Source organism: Mixophyes fleayi, chromosome 4 (assembly GCF_038048845.1).
Source record: "Mixophyes fleayi isolate aMixFle1 chromosome 4, aMixFle1.hap1, whole genome shotgun sequence".
NCBI classification, from domain to species: domain Eukaryota; kingdom Metazoa; phylum Chordata; class Amphibia; order Anura; family Limnodynastidae; genus Mixophyes; species Mixophyes fleayi.
In genome coordinates, this window is record NC_134405.1 from 275514333 (window position 1) to 275528917 (window position 14585).

Consider the following 14585-nt stretch of genomic DNA (forward strand, 5'->3'; position numbering starts at 1 on the left):
TGTGACCTGACTATTCTTTGGCTTAATCCCTGGCACCGCGAATTGGACTGACCATCCCGTGTACCGACCCGGCTGTGTTATCGACTACTCTCTGGATTTCCCTCTGGCACCGTATACCTGATACCTCCTGTGTACCGACCCAGCTGTGTCTCGACTCCTCTGGACCCATCTCCTGCTACGCACTCAACCGACTCTGTTCATCTACCGGTGACTGCTCCAGACCTCCAAACCCTGGAATTCACGGTTAGTGCCTGTATTTGCATCACTTTGTCCCATTGCCTGTTTGACTACCCATCACTTGGAGCCTTCTCCCTTACGTCAGTAGGCTAACCTGGGGGCCGCGGCCTGCGGTTCTTCGGCAGCAAAGTCCACCCTACCTTGCGGTGGTTCTTGGTGAAGACCGGAAGGCCGTTAGACTCCGCGCCCTAGGTATGCCTGTGCAAATACTGACTAAGGCATCAGAACCGTAAACAGTTTGCTCTGACCCACTTATCTAACTGATGGAAGCGTCAGGAAATCCCGCCGCTAGGGAATTACTGGATCACTTAGCGGTTCGGGTTGAAGACCAGGGGAAGAATCAAGAACAGTTATTACAGATTCTGCAGACTCTGTCTAACAGGTTGGACACGCTCCAAGGTATGGTCTCAGCTCAAGCAGCTCAGGTGGCAGCTCCTACTCCTCCGCCTGTTCCGGCTCCACCACCTGCTCCCTCTCAGAGCAGCCCTGCCGTTATTGCTCCAGCCATCTCTCAACTCCGCATACCTAACCCACCTAAGTTCAATGGGGATCCTAAGGAATGCCGAGGGTTCTTGAACCAATGGGCTATTCAATTTGAACTACAGCCCGGAAACTTTCCTACAGAGAAAACTAAAGTTGCTTATATAATCTCATTATTATCTGGTCAAGCGCTTGCCTGGGCTTCTCCTCTTTGGGAACATGATGACCCTATCCTTCATAATTGTGCCACTTTTCTGGAAACCTTCAGACACATCTTTAATGAAGCCGGACGGGTCTCCAGTGCTGCTTCAGGACTCCTCTGTCTACACCAAGGTACACTTACTTTGGGCCAGTACTCTCTCTAATTTCGCACTATGGTGGCTAAGCTACGTTGGAACAATGAAGCTTTGGTGGCCACGTTCTGGCAAGGCTTGTCAGATCGTATTAAGGATGAGTTAGCGGCCCGAGAGTTACCCACTACTCTGGACGAATTGATTTCTCTCTGTAACCAGATTGATATCCGGTTCCGTGAACGCACTCAAGAGAGAGAAAGTTCCAGTCGATCCACATTCCGCTTGGCACCTCGATTTCAGAGTCCAATTACTCCTGAGGAAGAGCCTATGCAGTTGGGAAGAGCACGTTTATCCCAGGAGGAAAGAGAGAGGCAATTCAAGAACTGTTTGTGCCTCTATTGCGGGGAACCTGGTCATGTTTTGAGCCAGTGTGGGAGGCGTCCAGGAAACGACCGGACCTAACTGATGTTGGAGAGGCTAAGTTAGGTAGGTCTATTCCCTCTCCTGTGGATTCTAGTTTTTCTATCCAAGTCCTTCTGCGATATATTGATAAACAACTGTCTTTTCCAGCACTTATTGACTCCGGAGCAGCGGGGAATTTTCTACGAGCTGACATCGTAGAGAGGTTGTCGTTACCCATGCAACCATTGGATCCACCTGTCGCTATCACAGCTTTAGACGGCAGCCGTATTATTGGAGGATCCATTAAGAACAGAACTGTCAACCTTTCTCTATGCATCGGAGCCTTACACACTGAGGAAATCTCCTTTTTAGTCATCCCAGAGGCTATCAACCCTGTGATTTTAGGCTTACCTTGGCTCAGACTTCACTCCCCCACTCTAGATTGGCAGAAGCCTGAAGTTCTTGCATGGGGTCCAGGATGTCATTCCAGATGTCTTCCCAGGATTCATAGGCCTGCTATGGCCGGTCCTCCCACATCCTCCGGTATTCCTCCTCAATATCATTCATTTTCTGATGTCTTTTGTGAAAAGGAGGCTTCCAAGTTGCCCCCACACAGACCTTGGGATTGCGCCATTGAATTGTTGCCGGACAAGTTACCACCCAGAGGACGTGTATTTCCATTATCTTTACCCGAATCAGATGCTATGTCCCTATATATCAAGGAGAATTTGAACAGAGGTTTTATCCGGAAATCCTCGTCACCAGCAGGAGCCGGTTTCTTTTTCGTAAAAAAAAAGGACGGCGGATTGCTCCCTTGTATAGACTATCGTGGTCTCAATGCCATGATTAAGAAGAACAGGTACCCCTTGCCATTGATTTCTGAACTCTTTGATAGGGTCAAAGGAGCTTCTATATTTTCTAAACTTGATTTGAAAGGGGCCTACAACCTAATCCGTATCAAACAGGGGGATGAATGGAAAACAGCGTTCAATACGCACGATGAATACCTAGTTATGCCATTTGGACTTTGTAACGCCCCTGCTGTTTTCCAAAATTTCATTAATGAGATTTTTCAAGACTTCCTGAATCGATTTGTTGTGATTTATCTGGATGATATCCTGATTTTTTCTACTGATATGGTTACTCATCGCCATCGTGTCTCCTTAGTCCTTCAACGCCTTCGCTCACATCATCTATATTGTAATTTGGACAAGTGTATCTTTGAAAAAACGCATCTTCCTTTTCTTGGTCATGTGGTTTCTGGCTCCGGATTACATATGGACCCCGAGAAGTTAAAGGCAATTTCTAATTGGCCCCAACCAGTAGGCCTCAAGGCCGTCCAGCATTTCGTTGGATTTTCTAATTATTACCTCCACTTTATCAAAGGGTTTTCTTCCGTGATTGCACCCATCACCTCCTTGACCAAGAAGTCTGCCAACACTAAAACTTGGCCACCGGAGGCCGTGGAAGCCTTCAAGTACCTCAAAGAAGCCTTCATCTCGGCTCCTATTCTTCAGCAACCAGATCCTTCCTTTCCTTTTTTTCTTGAGGTAGATGCATCCTCTACTGGAGTGGGAGCTATCTTGTCTCAGAAGAATTCTACTGGAAATTTTTCTCCCTGTGGCTTCTTTTCTCGCAAATTTTCGGCTACCGAGAAAAACTATGGCATTGGAGATAGAGAACTCCTCACTATCAAATTGGCCTTGGAGCTTGGAGACACCATTTGGAAGGAGCCATATTTCCTGTTACTATTTTTACAGATCACAAAAACTTGCTGTATTTACAAACTGCATCTTGCCTCAATCCTCGTCAGGCCAGATGGTCCCTATTTTTCTCCCGCTTCGATATGATCATTACCTTCAGACCAGGGTCCAAGAACAAGAAGGCTGACGCTCTCTCTCATTCCTTTGACTCCATGGATACAGAAGAAGAGGGTTCTAGACCCATCCTAGATCAAGAATGTATTCTGGCTACTACTCCCACTCACTTTATTATTCCTCACGGGAAGACTTTGGTTCCTCCACATCTCCAATCAAAACTCCTTGAATGGGCTCATGCCTCCCGTTTTTCTGGTCATGCCGGTATAGAGAAAACTTTGGAATTTATCTCTCGTGGTTATTGGTGGCCGTCTATCCACTCAGACGTTCGACAGTTTGTGACGGCATGTTCCACTTGTGCTCAGAACAAAGTCCCTGGTCAAGCTCCATACGGTCTGCTGCAACCTCTACCAATTCCAGATCGACCTTGGAGTCATCTTTCCATGGATTTTATCACAGATTTACCCTCCTCCAGAGGTTTCTCAGTAGTATGGGTGGTCACTGATCGCCTTTCCCGGGCTGCTCATTTTGTGCCATTAAAAGGTCTCCCTTCTGCTCCTGTTCTGGCTCAACTCTTCATCAAAGAGATTTTCCGCCTACATGGCTGTCCAGATGTTATCGTTTCTGATCGGGGAACTCAGTTCGTGGAAAGATTTTGGAGGGCTTTTTCTCGTCTCTGTGGAATTAAGTTGAATTTCTCTTCTGCATATCATCCTCAAAGTAATGGTCTCACTGAAAGGACGAATCAAGAATTGGAGAAATTTCTCAGATGTTTCATTTCAGCTAAACATGATGATTGGGTCGATTTATTACCTTGGGCAGAATTCGCTCACAATAATAATGTGCATGATTCCACCTCCACTTCTCCCTTTTTTGCTCTTCAGGGATTTCATCCTAAAGTTCCACCCTTCAAGGATCTACCCGTTTCTGGAGTTCCTGCAGTTGATTACCTTCTATCGGACTTCTCAGCTAGGTGGGATCTTATTAAACGCAAATTGCTTCACACCTCTGCCATCAGTAAAAGAGCATTTGACAAAAGAAGAAGACCATCTCCATTACTTGCTCCTGGTGACAAAGTATGGTTGTCTACGAAGAATCTTCGCTTGCTGGTTCCCTCTAGGAAATTCGCTCCCCGATTTATTGGCCCCTTCAAGATCATAGAGGTCGTTAATCCGGTGGCCTTTAGATTAAAGTTACCTCCTACCTTGAGGATTCCCAATGTGTTCCACATTTCCCTTCTCAAGCCACTTGTTATTAACAATTTTTTCTCTTCTAAAAAACCTCCTGCTGCTATTTCTGTGCTAGATCAGGAATTTGAGGTTAAGGAGATTCTAGATTCTCGGATTTCCAGAGGTTCCTTGCAGTTCCTGGTTGATTGGAAAGGCTACGGTCCTGAAGAGCGTTCTTGGATTCCTGCACGAGATCTTCATGCTCCATGTTTGATGAAGAGTTTCCATACCAAGTTCCCTCAAAAGCCTTATAGGTTGTCCGGAGGCCTGTTATGATCTTACCTTGTCCCCGCTCCACTGCACTGTCAGCGTTGTCTGGCAGCTGTATCCGCTCTGCTGTTCGGCGATTCTCCCGATGGCGCCCCCGCACTTTCGGGTTCTCCCTGCATCTAGTCATGTGACTCCTCGGCGGGCGGGGAATTCAAATCTCTATATCTACTCTGCTCTGACACGCTGCCTGTGTCAGAGCAATGTGTTTCCTGTTCCTGGCTACCTGTACCTGTGTACCTGACTCCTGTGATCCTGCTGTGACCTGACTATTCTTTGGCTTAATCCCTGGCACCGCGAATTGGACGGACCATCCTGTGTACCGACCCGGCTGTGTTATTGACTACTCTCTGGATTTCCCTCTGGAACCGTATACCTGATACCTCCTGTGTACTGACCCGGCTGTGTCTCGACTCCTCTGGATCCATCTCCTGCTACGCACTCAACCGACTCTGTTCATCTACCGGTGACTGCTCCAGGCCTCCAAACCCTGGAATTCACGGTTAGTGCCTGTATTTTCATCACTTTGTCACATTGCCTGTTTGACTACCCATCACTTAGAGCCTTCTCCCTTACGTCAGTAGGCTAACCTGGGGGCCGCGACCTGCGGTTCTTCGGCAGCAAAGTCCACCCTACCTTGCGGTGGTTCTTGGTGAAGACCGGAAGGCCGTTAGACTCCACGCCCTAGGTAAGCCTGTGCAAATACTGACTAAGGCATCAGAACCGTAACACGGACTCTCACCGGTACTGTGGGTTGCAGTTACCCCTAGTAACTGCCTAAGAACTGTTACCCCTAAATCCCCGGACTCTCACCAGTACTGTGGGATGCAGTTACCCCTGGCAACCGCCTAAAAACTGTTTCTCTCAAATCTCCAGACTCTCACCGGTACTGTGGGTTGTAGTTAATTTTGGCTACTGCCTACGTTCAGTTTCATCATCTTTACTTATCACTGCAAGTTACGTTCCTTTCCGGACAAGCACCGGTACAGAAGTCGCTGTGGATCAGGGGACTTCTCTATCAACTGTTCCTTATTTATTCCAGTGGCCACGAGTGATATATCAGTTTTGACAGCATCCACTCGGTGTCTCACCGGACTCCCTCCGGCACTTCCTACTCTACGGCCTCGGTAACTCTATTCCTGGGTTCTCGACCAGCCAGTGCACATCTCACGACCCTCTGTTTGTCTGCAGCCAAGTCTGTCCCCACCACTAGGGGCAACAGTGAACACCGGACTTTTGTAGCAAACTCCGGGTTTTGCTTTACTGGCTGGAGGGTTTCCTAACATCCAGTGCACACATGTTTGTATCGATTATATTTTGCCATAAATCTCTTTGTATTTTTTAAACCACATTGATCAGTGAACCACACTGATCGCTTTGGACAATCTTTATTGGTGACGATAGTTACGGACTTAACACCGGTATACCATATAGACATATATTTATTATAATTTTATAGATGCAAATATTAAAAGCAAATACTTCACTAAAGTTATACGAGGTTTACCCCAGAATTTTATCTTAGGACCAATGCAGTAAAATACATTGGAACTGTTATGGCTGCAGAGGAGGGTAAAGAATATCTCAATTATGAAGAAAGATTTTCTAAAGTATTATTATTACTATTATTAATATTATTATTATTATTTTATTATTATTAACAATTATTTATATAGTGCCAGTAACCTGTAGCACTTTACAATTGGGAACAAGTACAGTAATAAAACGAGACTGGGTATTAAGAGACAGACAAAGATGTAAGAGGGCCCTGCTCACAAGCTTACAGTCGATAGGACAACTAGAGTTTGACATATGAGGTTAAGTGCCACCTATTGCATATTTGTCCCACCAGATTGCAAGGCTAAAAAGTGCTTAGTGGGGCTATATTATCCAGTCACACAACAATGTTGTCCTTGGGTCAGAGGGTTGTTTTAAGCATAGAAGTCTTGCTGTGTGAGGTAGGACATTCCACAGTGTGTGTACAGAACAAAAAAAACTCCAGTAACCGGAATGTGAGAAGGTAATGAATATGGATGAGATATTTATTAAACACCACTGAATAGATGCTTAAGGGTGATATGACAACTGTGTATAATTGTATTAACCAAAAAATTCCCCACAAAAGGAATAATTTTTCCTTCAGCTACGAAAATGGTTCTTCACTATAAATGCAGTGCAGCTATGAAAGCATGGTGGCATAGGCAGACACTGAAGATAGATTCACTACTACCATTAATACTCATTAATATAATAGTATGTTGATCCAGAAAGCCCGATCAGGTATCCACTGCACATATGGGGCACCTATATGCATACTCAGGAGATAAAAGCAAGAATCTCACCAGCAAATGGACTGTAGTAGTTCCGCCACTGCGTATGTATGAAATCATTGAGAGGCAGGGTGTGACGCCACTGGGTGTGTGATCAGATCCAGAATAGGTCCGATAGTTGACCAGAGAGCAAGTAAAGAGGTAACAAACACAACTAAGTTGGTTCATAGCCTGCACAGAAGGATATCATAAAATTTGTCTCACTTATACATTCCTGTGTTTTGTAAATGTATAAATGTTTAAGGTTAATGTCTGTTTAAGAACGGATAGCCACAACAAGTAATTTTACCTTCTTTGGGCTGATGGCAGAAACTTAGGTGGCTGAATGCGCACAGTAGGATCCCATTTGCCAGGAGGCAAAACAGCAACTTCATCTAAAAAATCATCGATTCCTGCATTTAGTTCATCTTTGTTCATGGCCTTATATGCAACTTTCCGGAACAACTAAAACAATGAAAAAATGATATGTTGCATTAGTGAAATTCATACCATGTCCCATGATCACAAAACATAAAATGGTATGTACAGAAGCTATAGCATCCATAGATATTACATGTAAACAATCAAAGGCTAAGATGCTGGCTGCTGGCAATCTACTTGTTAGAGATAAAGATATTTCAGTTTTACTGTAGCTATGACTACGGATTTATTTTCCAAATTTAATATATACTTTTACCTCATCAGTGAGTAAAGTAGCAATGGCTCTCCCAATCTCATGATAGACCTTTGTCTGGTTCCTTGGACCCAGGAGAATGAAAATAAATCTGTAAAAATAAAAAGTGATTATATTAAATCACTTTCAGGATTTTATGTTATATATGGAATATAGTTAATGGTTTACTTCTGTGGCTAGATATGCATGAATTACCTTCCATTTTGTCAAATGGATCTCATATTACATATAATGATCGAAAATCAGATATAGCAACATGGACGGTCAACCCACATTGCCTCCACCTAAATTGCATATAAAAGGTGTGGATATTTGGAACAACCCAGAGAGAATGTTTGATGGAGAGAAAAATTGTTAAGGGTAATGAAGGAGGCAGATACAGAGGAACCAATGTACCGAATTTCACTACCTTGGTGCGCTATGCCTCCAGGAAGTGAAACAAGGTATGCATGCACATGTTATGGCTATGTGGAGGAGATAAACCTCTAGAAGCGTTTTCATGATGTCTTTGTCTATAGCAGTCCCATGTTTCAGAGTACTCAGTTACCCCCAAGTCTTAACTCATGTAATAGAGGAGTCAGGCTGAGAAGCAACGGAATGCTCAGAGAACACCTACCGGTATTTGCGCCACTGAACTAGGAGGTGCGGAGTCTAACGTACCCCTGGTTTTCACCAGGACCCCTGCAAGGAGGTATGGGCTTGGCTGCAAGGGATACGCAGGTTGCGGTCCACCTAGACAACTACCAGCAGGGTGTAGAATGATACAGACGGTCCGGGTCTACCTGCAACTGAACTGGACTGGAGATACAGGAGATAGAACCCCTGCTGACATGATCACCATCCACTGCACTCAGAACCAAAATTTGGGGCAAAGAATGAAATCGAATATGGAGTCTAGACACAATATTGGCAGAAATGAAGTTCCCCGCGGATCCAGAATCCACAAAGGCGGTACATACCAGAGATTCGGCAAAGGTCTACAGGGTAACTGGCATCAGGAAGTTGGCATTTCTGTGGGAGCAGGGAATGTGAGAACTGGATCCTAGGACGGCCTCCCTCCTCCCACCTAGGAGGTGGCGTTTCCAGGGCTCTTAGAACAGGTGGATAGTAAATTACCGGCCTCATCACAGTACAGACAAAGGTGGTTCTTAATGCGGCGCTCTCATTTATCCCGGGAAAGACTAGATCTGCATGGGCTCCTCCGCAGAAGGAACGGGAGATTGAAAGCTGGGGGACAAATGAGAGGATAGGCGGCGACTTAGATCTCTCTCCAAGGAGCGTTCCACCTTGATACAGAGTGAAACGAGATCGTCCAGATTGGAAGGAAGGTCCCGGGATGCTAATGGGTCCTTGATCTGATCTGAAAGACCTTGGCAAAAGGTAGCCACCAAAGTCTCATTTTTCCATTTTAGCTCAGATGCTAAGGTGCGAAATTGAACAGCATACTGTCCGGGAGAAAGGAGCCTCTGTCAAAGCGCCAGAAGACCAGAGGCAGCAGAAGATACCCGTCCAGGTTCATCAAATACCCATTCAATAAAAACTGTGAAATTGTGAAGAGAAACATCATCCCTCTCCCACAGCGGAGAAGCCCAGGCCAAAGCTTGTCCGGAAAGGAGGGAAAGGATGTAAGCCACCCTAGCTCTTGCAGACGGGAAGTTCTCCAGGGTGAGTTCGAACTGGATCGTACACTGGTTCAAAAACCCTCAACAAACCTTGGGGTTACCGTCATACTTCTCGGGGTTACTGGTGCTAACAGTGACAGAAGAGGTCACTGTGGGAGGTGCTGTGCTGGGTTCAAGGATCCTGAAGGGAATCTAGTCTGGATACCACTACCTGGATGCACTGGAGAAGTTGGGCCTGTTTGGCCTTCTGTTGTTCTACATATTGAGCCAGGTGTAGAAGGAGGTCGCGAGCAGAAGGTTCGCTGTTGCTGTCTGACATGGAGAGAGTATACTGTCAGGCTGAGAAGCCACAGAATGCTCAGGGAGAACACCTACCGGTATTTGCGCCATTGAACTAGGAGGTGCGGAGTCTAAGGTACCCCTGGTTTTCACCAGGGACCCCTTTACTGGTGTCCCTCGTCCGACACCAAGAAGCTGGCCGAGGGACGCTGCGGTGTGTTGCCTAGCAACAGGACGCCCCCGGCCGGAAACGACAGGTGCCCGTCCCTGCTCCGTGGGAGAACAGCGGGGACAAGAAGCTTTTTAAGTATGAAAATTCTGAAATGGGGGACAGGACATGGAAGAAGGTTAAAGAATGAAATGAGAGCAGTGAGACACAGTCCAATACACAGGCCAAAAGTCAGGATGGGCTGAGATCTATAACGAAGTCCAGTGGAGGAACTACCTTTGGTGCAGGTGCAATACACCGATGCCCACGAAGATAATGGGATCCGCTGCATGGTAGATGCAGAAGGTCAGGGGCCCCGATTCCCTCCTCACCGCCTCCCTGCACCAGGGCCCACAGCTCACTAGTTCCACCTCTGACGGAGTCTATAAATAAGCAGAGGTCTAGGGCAGGAGAAAAATAGCAAAGTCAAGTAACGGTCCTGGTCACAACACCAGCTGCTAGCAAAGGGCTAGATGGCAGCCTTAGACACAGAAGACACTGGTTGCCAGTGTGGGGCTCTATAGGAGGCACATCAGTGTGCAATAATACACTTATTAATTAAAATGAATGCAAAGAGGTTGATGGGTCCCCGGTTTCACAAGTGGTTTGTACACCTTTGGTACTGACAATATCATGTATATTGGTCTAACACATGTGATAAAGCTACATAATCTTCTGTGTAAGATGTAGGGATCAGATGAGATTTTGAGGCACCTAAATTCACGCACCGACAAGCTTCAATTTTGTATCTGGCTCCGTACAAATCAAACATAGAAGCCAGAATTCTTTTGACATGGAATAGTGGGTACAAGTCAGGACAGCAAGTGTATATACTAAAATAATCTTACACATGCATAATTAACTTTGTCAAAACAGAAGGGGAATGGACTTCTTTGTTCGACTAGTATGTGAATAGTAGCGTTATTAATCCTCCTGTCACTCACCGGAGTGTGAGTGCCTCCACTCTGGTACGTGGTTCTCCATCTTTCCCGCTCACACCTGTGTGGAACCGCGGCCTTCCGCCATCCTGTCGCACTGCGCATGCGCAGGTCCCTTTAACAACTACACCTGACCACTAATGTGATTGATGGATCAATCACCCTTCCCTACTTAAGGCACCTGCAGCCTTAGGTAGTTGCCTGATCTTGAAGTCTCACTCCCAGTGAACTTCTATAGGTGTGTGCAGTTTCCAAACTGCTTCCAGCTCTACTCCTGTGTGCAGTTTCCAAACGGCTTCCAGCTCTACTCCTGTGTGCAGTTTCCAAACGGCTTCCAGCTCTACTCCTGTGTGCAGGTTCCAAACTGCTTCCAGCTCTACTCCTGTGTGCAGTTTCCAAACTGCTTTCAGCTCTACTCCTGTGTGCAGTTTCCAAACTGCTTCCAACTCTACTCCTGTGTGCAGTTTCCAAACTGCTTCTAGCTCTACTCGTGTGTGCAGTTTCCAAACTGCTTCCAGCTCTACTCGTGTGTACAGTTTCCAAACTGCTTCCAGCTCTACTCGTGCTTCAGCTTCCACGCTGCTCCCTGCTCAACTCAGCGGCGGTTCCCATACCGCTACAATGCTTCACTTCTCAGCTTATTCCGGATCTACACAACTGGGTATGCTCTACTGACTGTTGACTATTGCCTATTTTGCTTGCATACCGGTTGTGTCCATTGTTGTTTGCTGCACAGGGTACAAGTACCCATATAGACTGTGTTACTGCATTGCTTCATTTAGGACAAGCTTTCACTCAAGCTACGATATCTCCTCACGCTACTACTTAGCGTTATTGTGCATATCTGCTGTGACCAGCTTCTCCTCACTGCAAGGCATCTACTCCATACAGACTATTCTTTGTGCCTTCCATCTCTGCCTCACAAGACATTGCTCTACTCGCGCTGTTTCCATACAGCCACAGTTTGCCTTTCAACTTCACTCTCCTGCACCTGGACAAGTCCTCATTCCTTCTCACAGCAGTGGTACAACTTGCTGCACGCAGACCACTGACTTCCCTGCTACCTACCCGCACCTGGACAAGTTCTCCTATCACAGCGGTGGTACAACTTGCTATACGCAGACCACTGACTCTCCTATTACCTACCTACACCTGGACCAGACTTCTCACCATAGCGGTGGTACAACTTGCTGAACGCAGACCACCGACTACCCTGCTACCTACCTGCACCAGTACTATTCTTCCCATCACTACAGTGGTACAACTTGCTGTACGCAGACCACTGACTCCTCCTCTACCTACCATCACCTATCCACGTCCACTCCTCGTGTCTACATTATCTTCAGCCTCCAGTTTACTGCTCCAAGTCGCTGACTTTCCTCTAACCATAGCTGCAAGTCGCCGACTTCCTCAGACTATCTCTACTCTCCTGCTGTTGTGTCGCTCCAATCATTCACCTGTCTGCTTTGAGGTGCGTTCCATAACCCCGCCTCTCTAGCAGAGTTCCATCTGGTGAAACTCGGGTAAGCAACTCCTAGTGCCCGTGACAGTAAGATCAGGCCATGACAGACCTAGGATTGGAACCAACAGCTAAGGAGATGCTGCAGCATCTGGTCACTCGGGTAGAACAACAGGATGTTCGGCAGCAACATCTGTTCCAGTGTTTCCAGACTCTGACCATCCGAGGAGTTCCTCTACAAAATGTTTCAGCGACTGTTGAACCTCCAGCGCCTTCTCCTTCCCCAGTGCCATCCCAGGTGTCTACTTCCATGCTACACCTGCCTACTCCCTCAAAATATGATGGAGATCCCAAGACGTGTGGAAGTTTTTTGAATCAGTGCTCTCTCCATTTCGAGCCTCAACCTCACCATTTTGCCACTCACCATGCCAAGATAGCCTACCTCATTTCTCTGTTTTCCGGACAGGCTCTTGCGTGGGCCTCCCCTCTGTGGGAGAGAAATGACCCCCTATTGGAGGATAGTGCACTCTTCATTTCCACGTTCCACAAAATTTTCGATGAACCTGGCCGCGTTGTCTCTGCGGCTTCCAGCATTCTCCGACTACGCCAAGGATCACACTCTGTGGCTCAGTACGTCATTCAGTTTCGGATACTCGCCTCTGAACTACAGTGGAACACCGAGGCCCTGATAGCTGCCTTATGGCAGGGTCTGACGGATAAGATCAAAGACGCACTGACCACACAAGAGTTACCCTACTCCTTGGACGATCTAATTTCCCTATGTCATAGGGTAGACATGAGATTCCGTGAGAGGGAGTCTGAAAGAACAAGCACCTCTAAGGGGTTCACTTGCCCATCACCTCAAGTTCGTCATCTTCCCCCTCCAGTGGAACCCATGGAGGTAGGACGTTCTAAGTTAACATCTAGAGAGAGGGATCGACGAATACAAAAAGACTCTGCATCTATTGTGCTGACCCTACTCACAGCCTGAACTCATGTCCTAAGAAGTCGGGAAATGCCAGGCCCTAACCAGTTCTGGAGAGGTAAGGTTAGGGTCCCTGGACTCCTCTCCATCTTCTATGGATTCCAAAGTGTGTGCATTTGATGTTACCATCTTCTCAGTCACCAAATCTTTTATCTCTCAAGCACTTCTGGATTCCGGCGCTGCCGGCAACTTTATCTCCAGTGCTCTTGTTAACCAGTGGTCCCTACCAGTGGTCTCGTTAAAAACCGGCATAGCGGTCACCGCTATAGACGGCTCTCGCATCATTAATGGACTTATCACCCACTGTACGACTCCTTTGACCCTTCAAATTGGAGCCTTACACCGAGAGAAAATCTCTTTGCTGGTCCTTCGTGCTACTACTAGTCCTATCGTTCTTGGCCTTCCATGGCTTCAGCTTCATTCACCACAAGTTGATTGGAGTACTCCCCAAGTCACATCCTGGGGCCCGGATTGTCATCATAGATGCCTAACCCGAGTGGTACCACTCAAAATCAACAGATCATCTATAACACCTGGTCCTCCGGGTCTTCCTCCACAGTATGCCCCGTTCGCTGACGTGTTCGATAAGGCGCAATCTGAACGCCTGCCACCTCATCGGGCATGGGATTGTCCCATAGATTTACTACCTGGCAAAAATCCTCCTAGGGGCCGTGTATACCCTCTCTCGCTACCAGAGACACAGGCTATGTCAGAGTATATCAAGGACAACCTTCATCACGGATTCATTTCGACCTTCCAGCTCTCCCGCTGGAGCGGGCTTCTTTTTCGTGAAAAAGAAAGATGGGACCTTAAGACCCTGCATTGATTATCGGGGGCTCAATGCCATAACCGTAAAAAATCGGTACCCAATTCATCTCATCACCGAACTCTTTGATCGTATAAAAGGTGCTCGGATTTTTACCAAACTTGATCTCCGTGGCGCTTACAACCTAATCCGGGTCAAGTCAGGCGACGAATGGAAGACAGCATTCAACACCAGGGATGGGCATTACGAATACCTAGTTATGCCCTTTGGACTGTGTAATGCCCCAGCTGTCTTCCAAGGATTCGTGAACGAGATCTTGCGGGACATATTATACGTGTGCGTTGTAGTCTATCTGGACGACATTTTAATCTTCTCTCAAGATCTTGTCTCCCACCATCAACATGTGGCAGAAGTTCTCTCCAGACTGCGGAAGAACCTCCTATTCTGCAAATTAGAAAAATGCTCCTTCGAATTATCCCAAATTTCATTCTTGGGATACATCGTGTCCGGAGTAGGTCTGGAGATGGATCCAGACAAAGTTAATGCCGTTCTACTTTGGCCCCAGCCAACTACCCTCAGGGCTATACAACGCTTCCTGGG

The 14585-nt window shown here is 46.7% G+C and overlaps 1 protein-coding gene across 2 annotated transcripts in view; it reads right to left on the bottom strand.

Moving 5' to 3' along the window:
* The window catches only part of LOC142152768 (electrogenic sodium bicarbonate cotransporter 1-like), a 351181-nt gene that overhangs the window by 223223 nt on the left and 113373 nt on the right, over positions 1–14585 (bottom strand). For both annotated transcript variants that reach the window (XM_075209752.1, XM_075209753.1), the window contains exons 6-7: positions 7732–7819; positions 7345–7499 (exon numbers count right to left, since the gene is read on the bottom strand). In XM_075209752.1, the coding sequence (XP_075065853.1) occupies positions 7345–7499; positions 7732–7819 (243 nt within the window). The remainder of the gene's footprint in view (positions 1–7344; positions 7500–7731; positions 7820–14585) is intronic.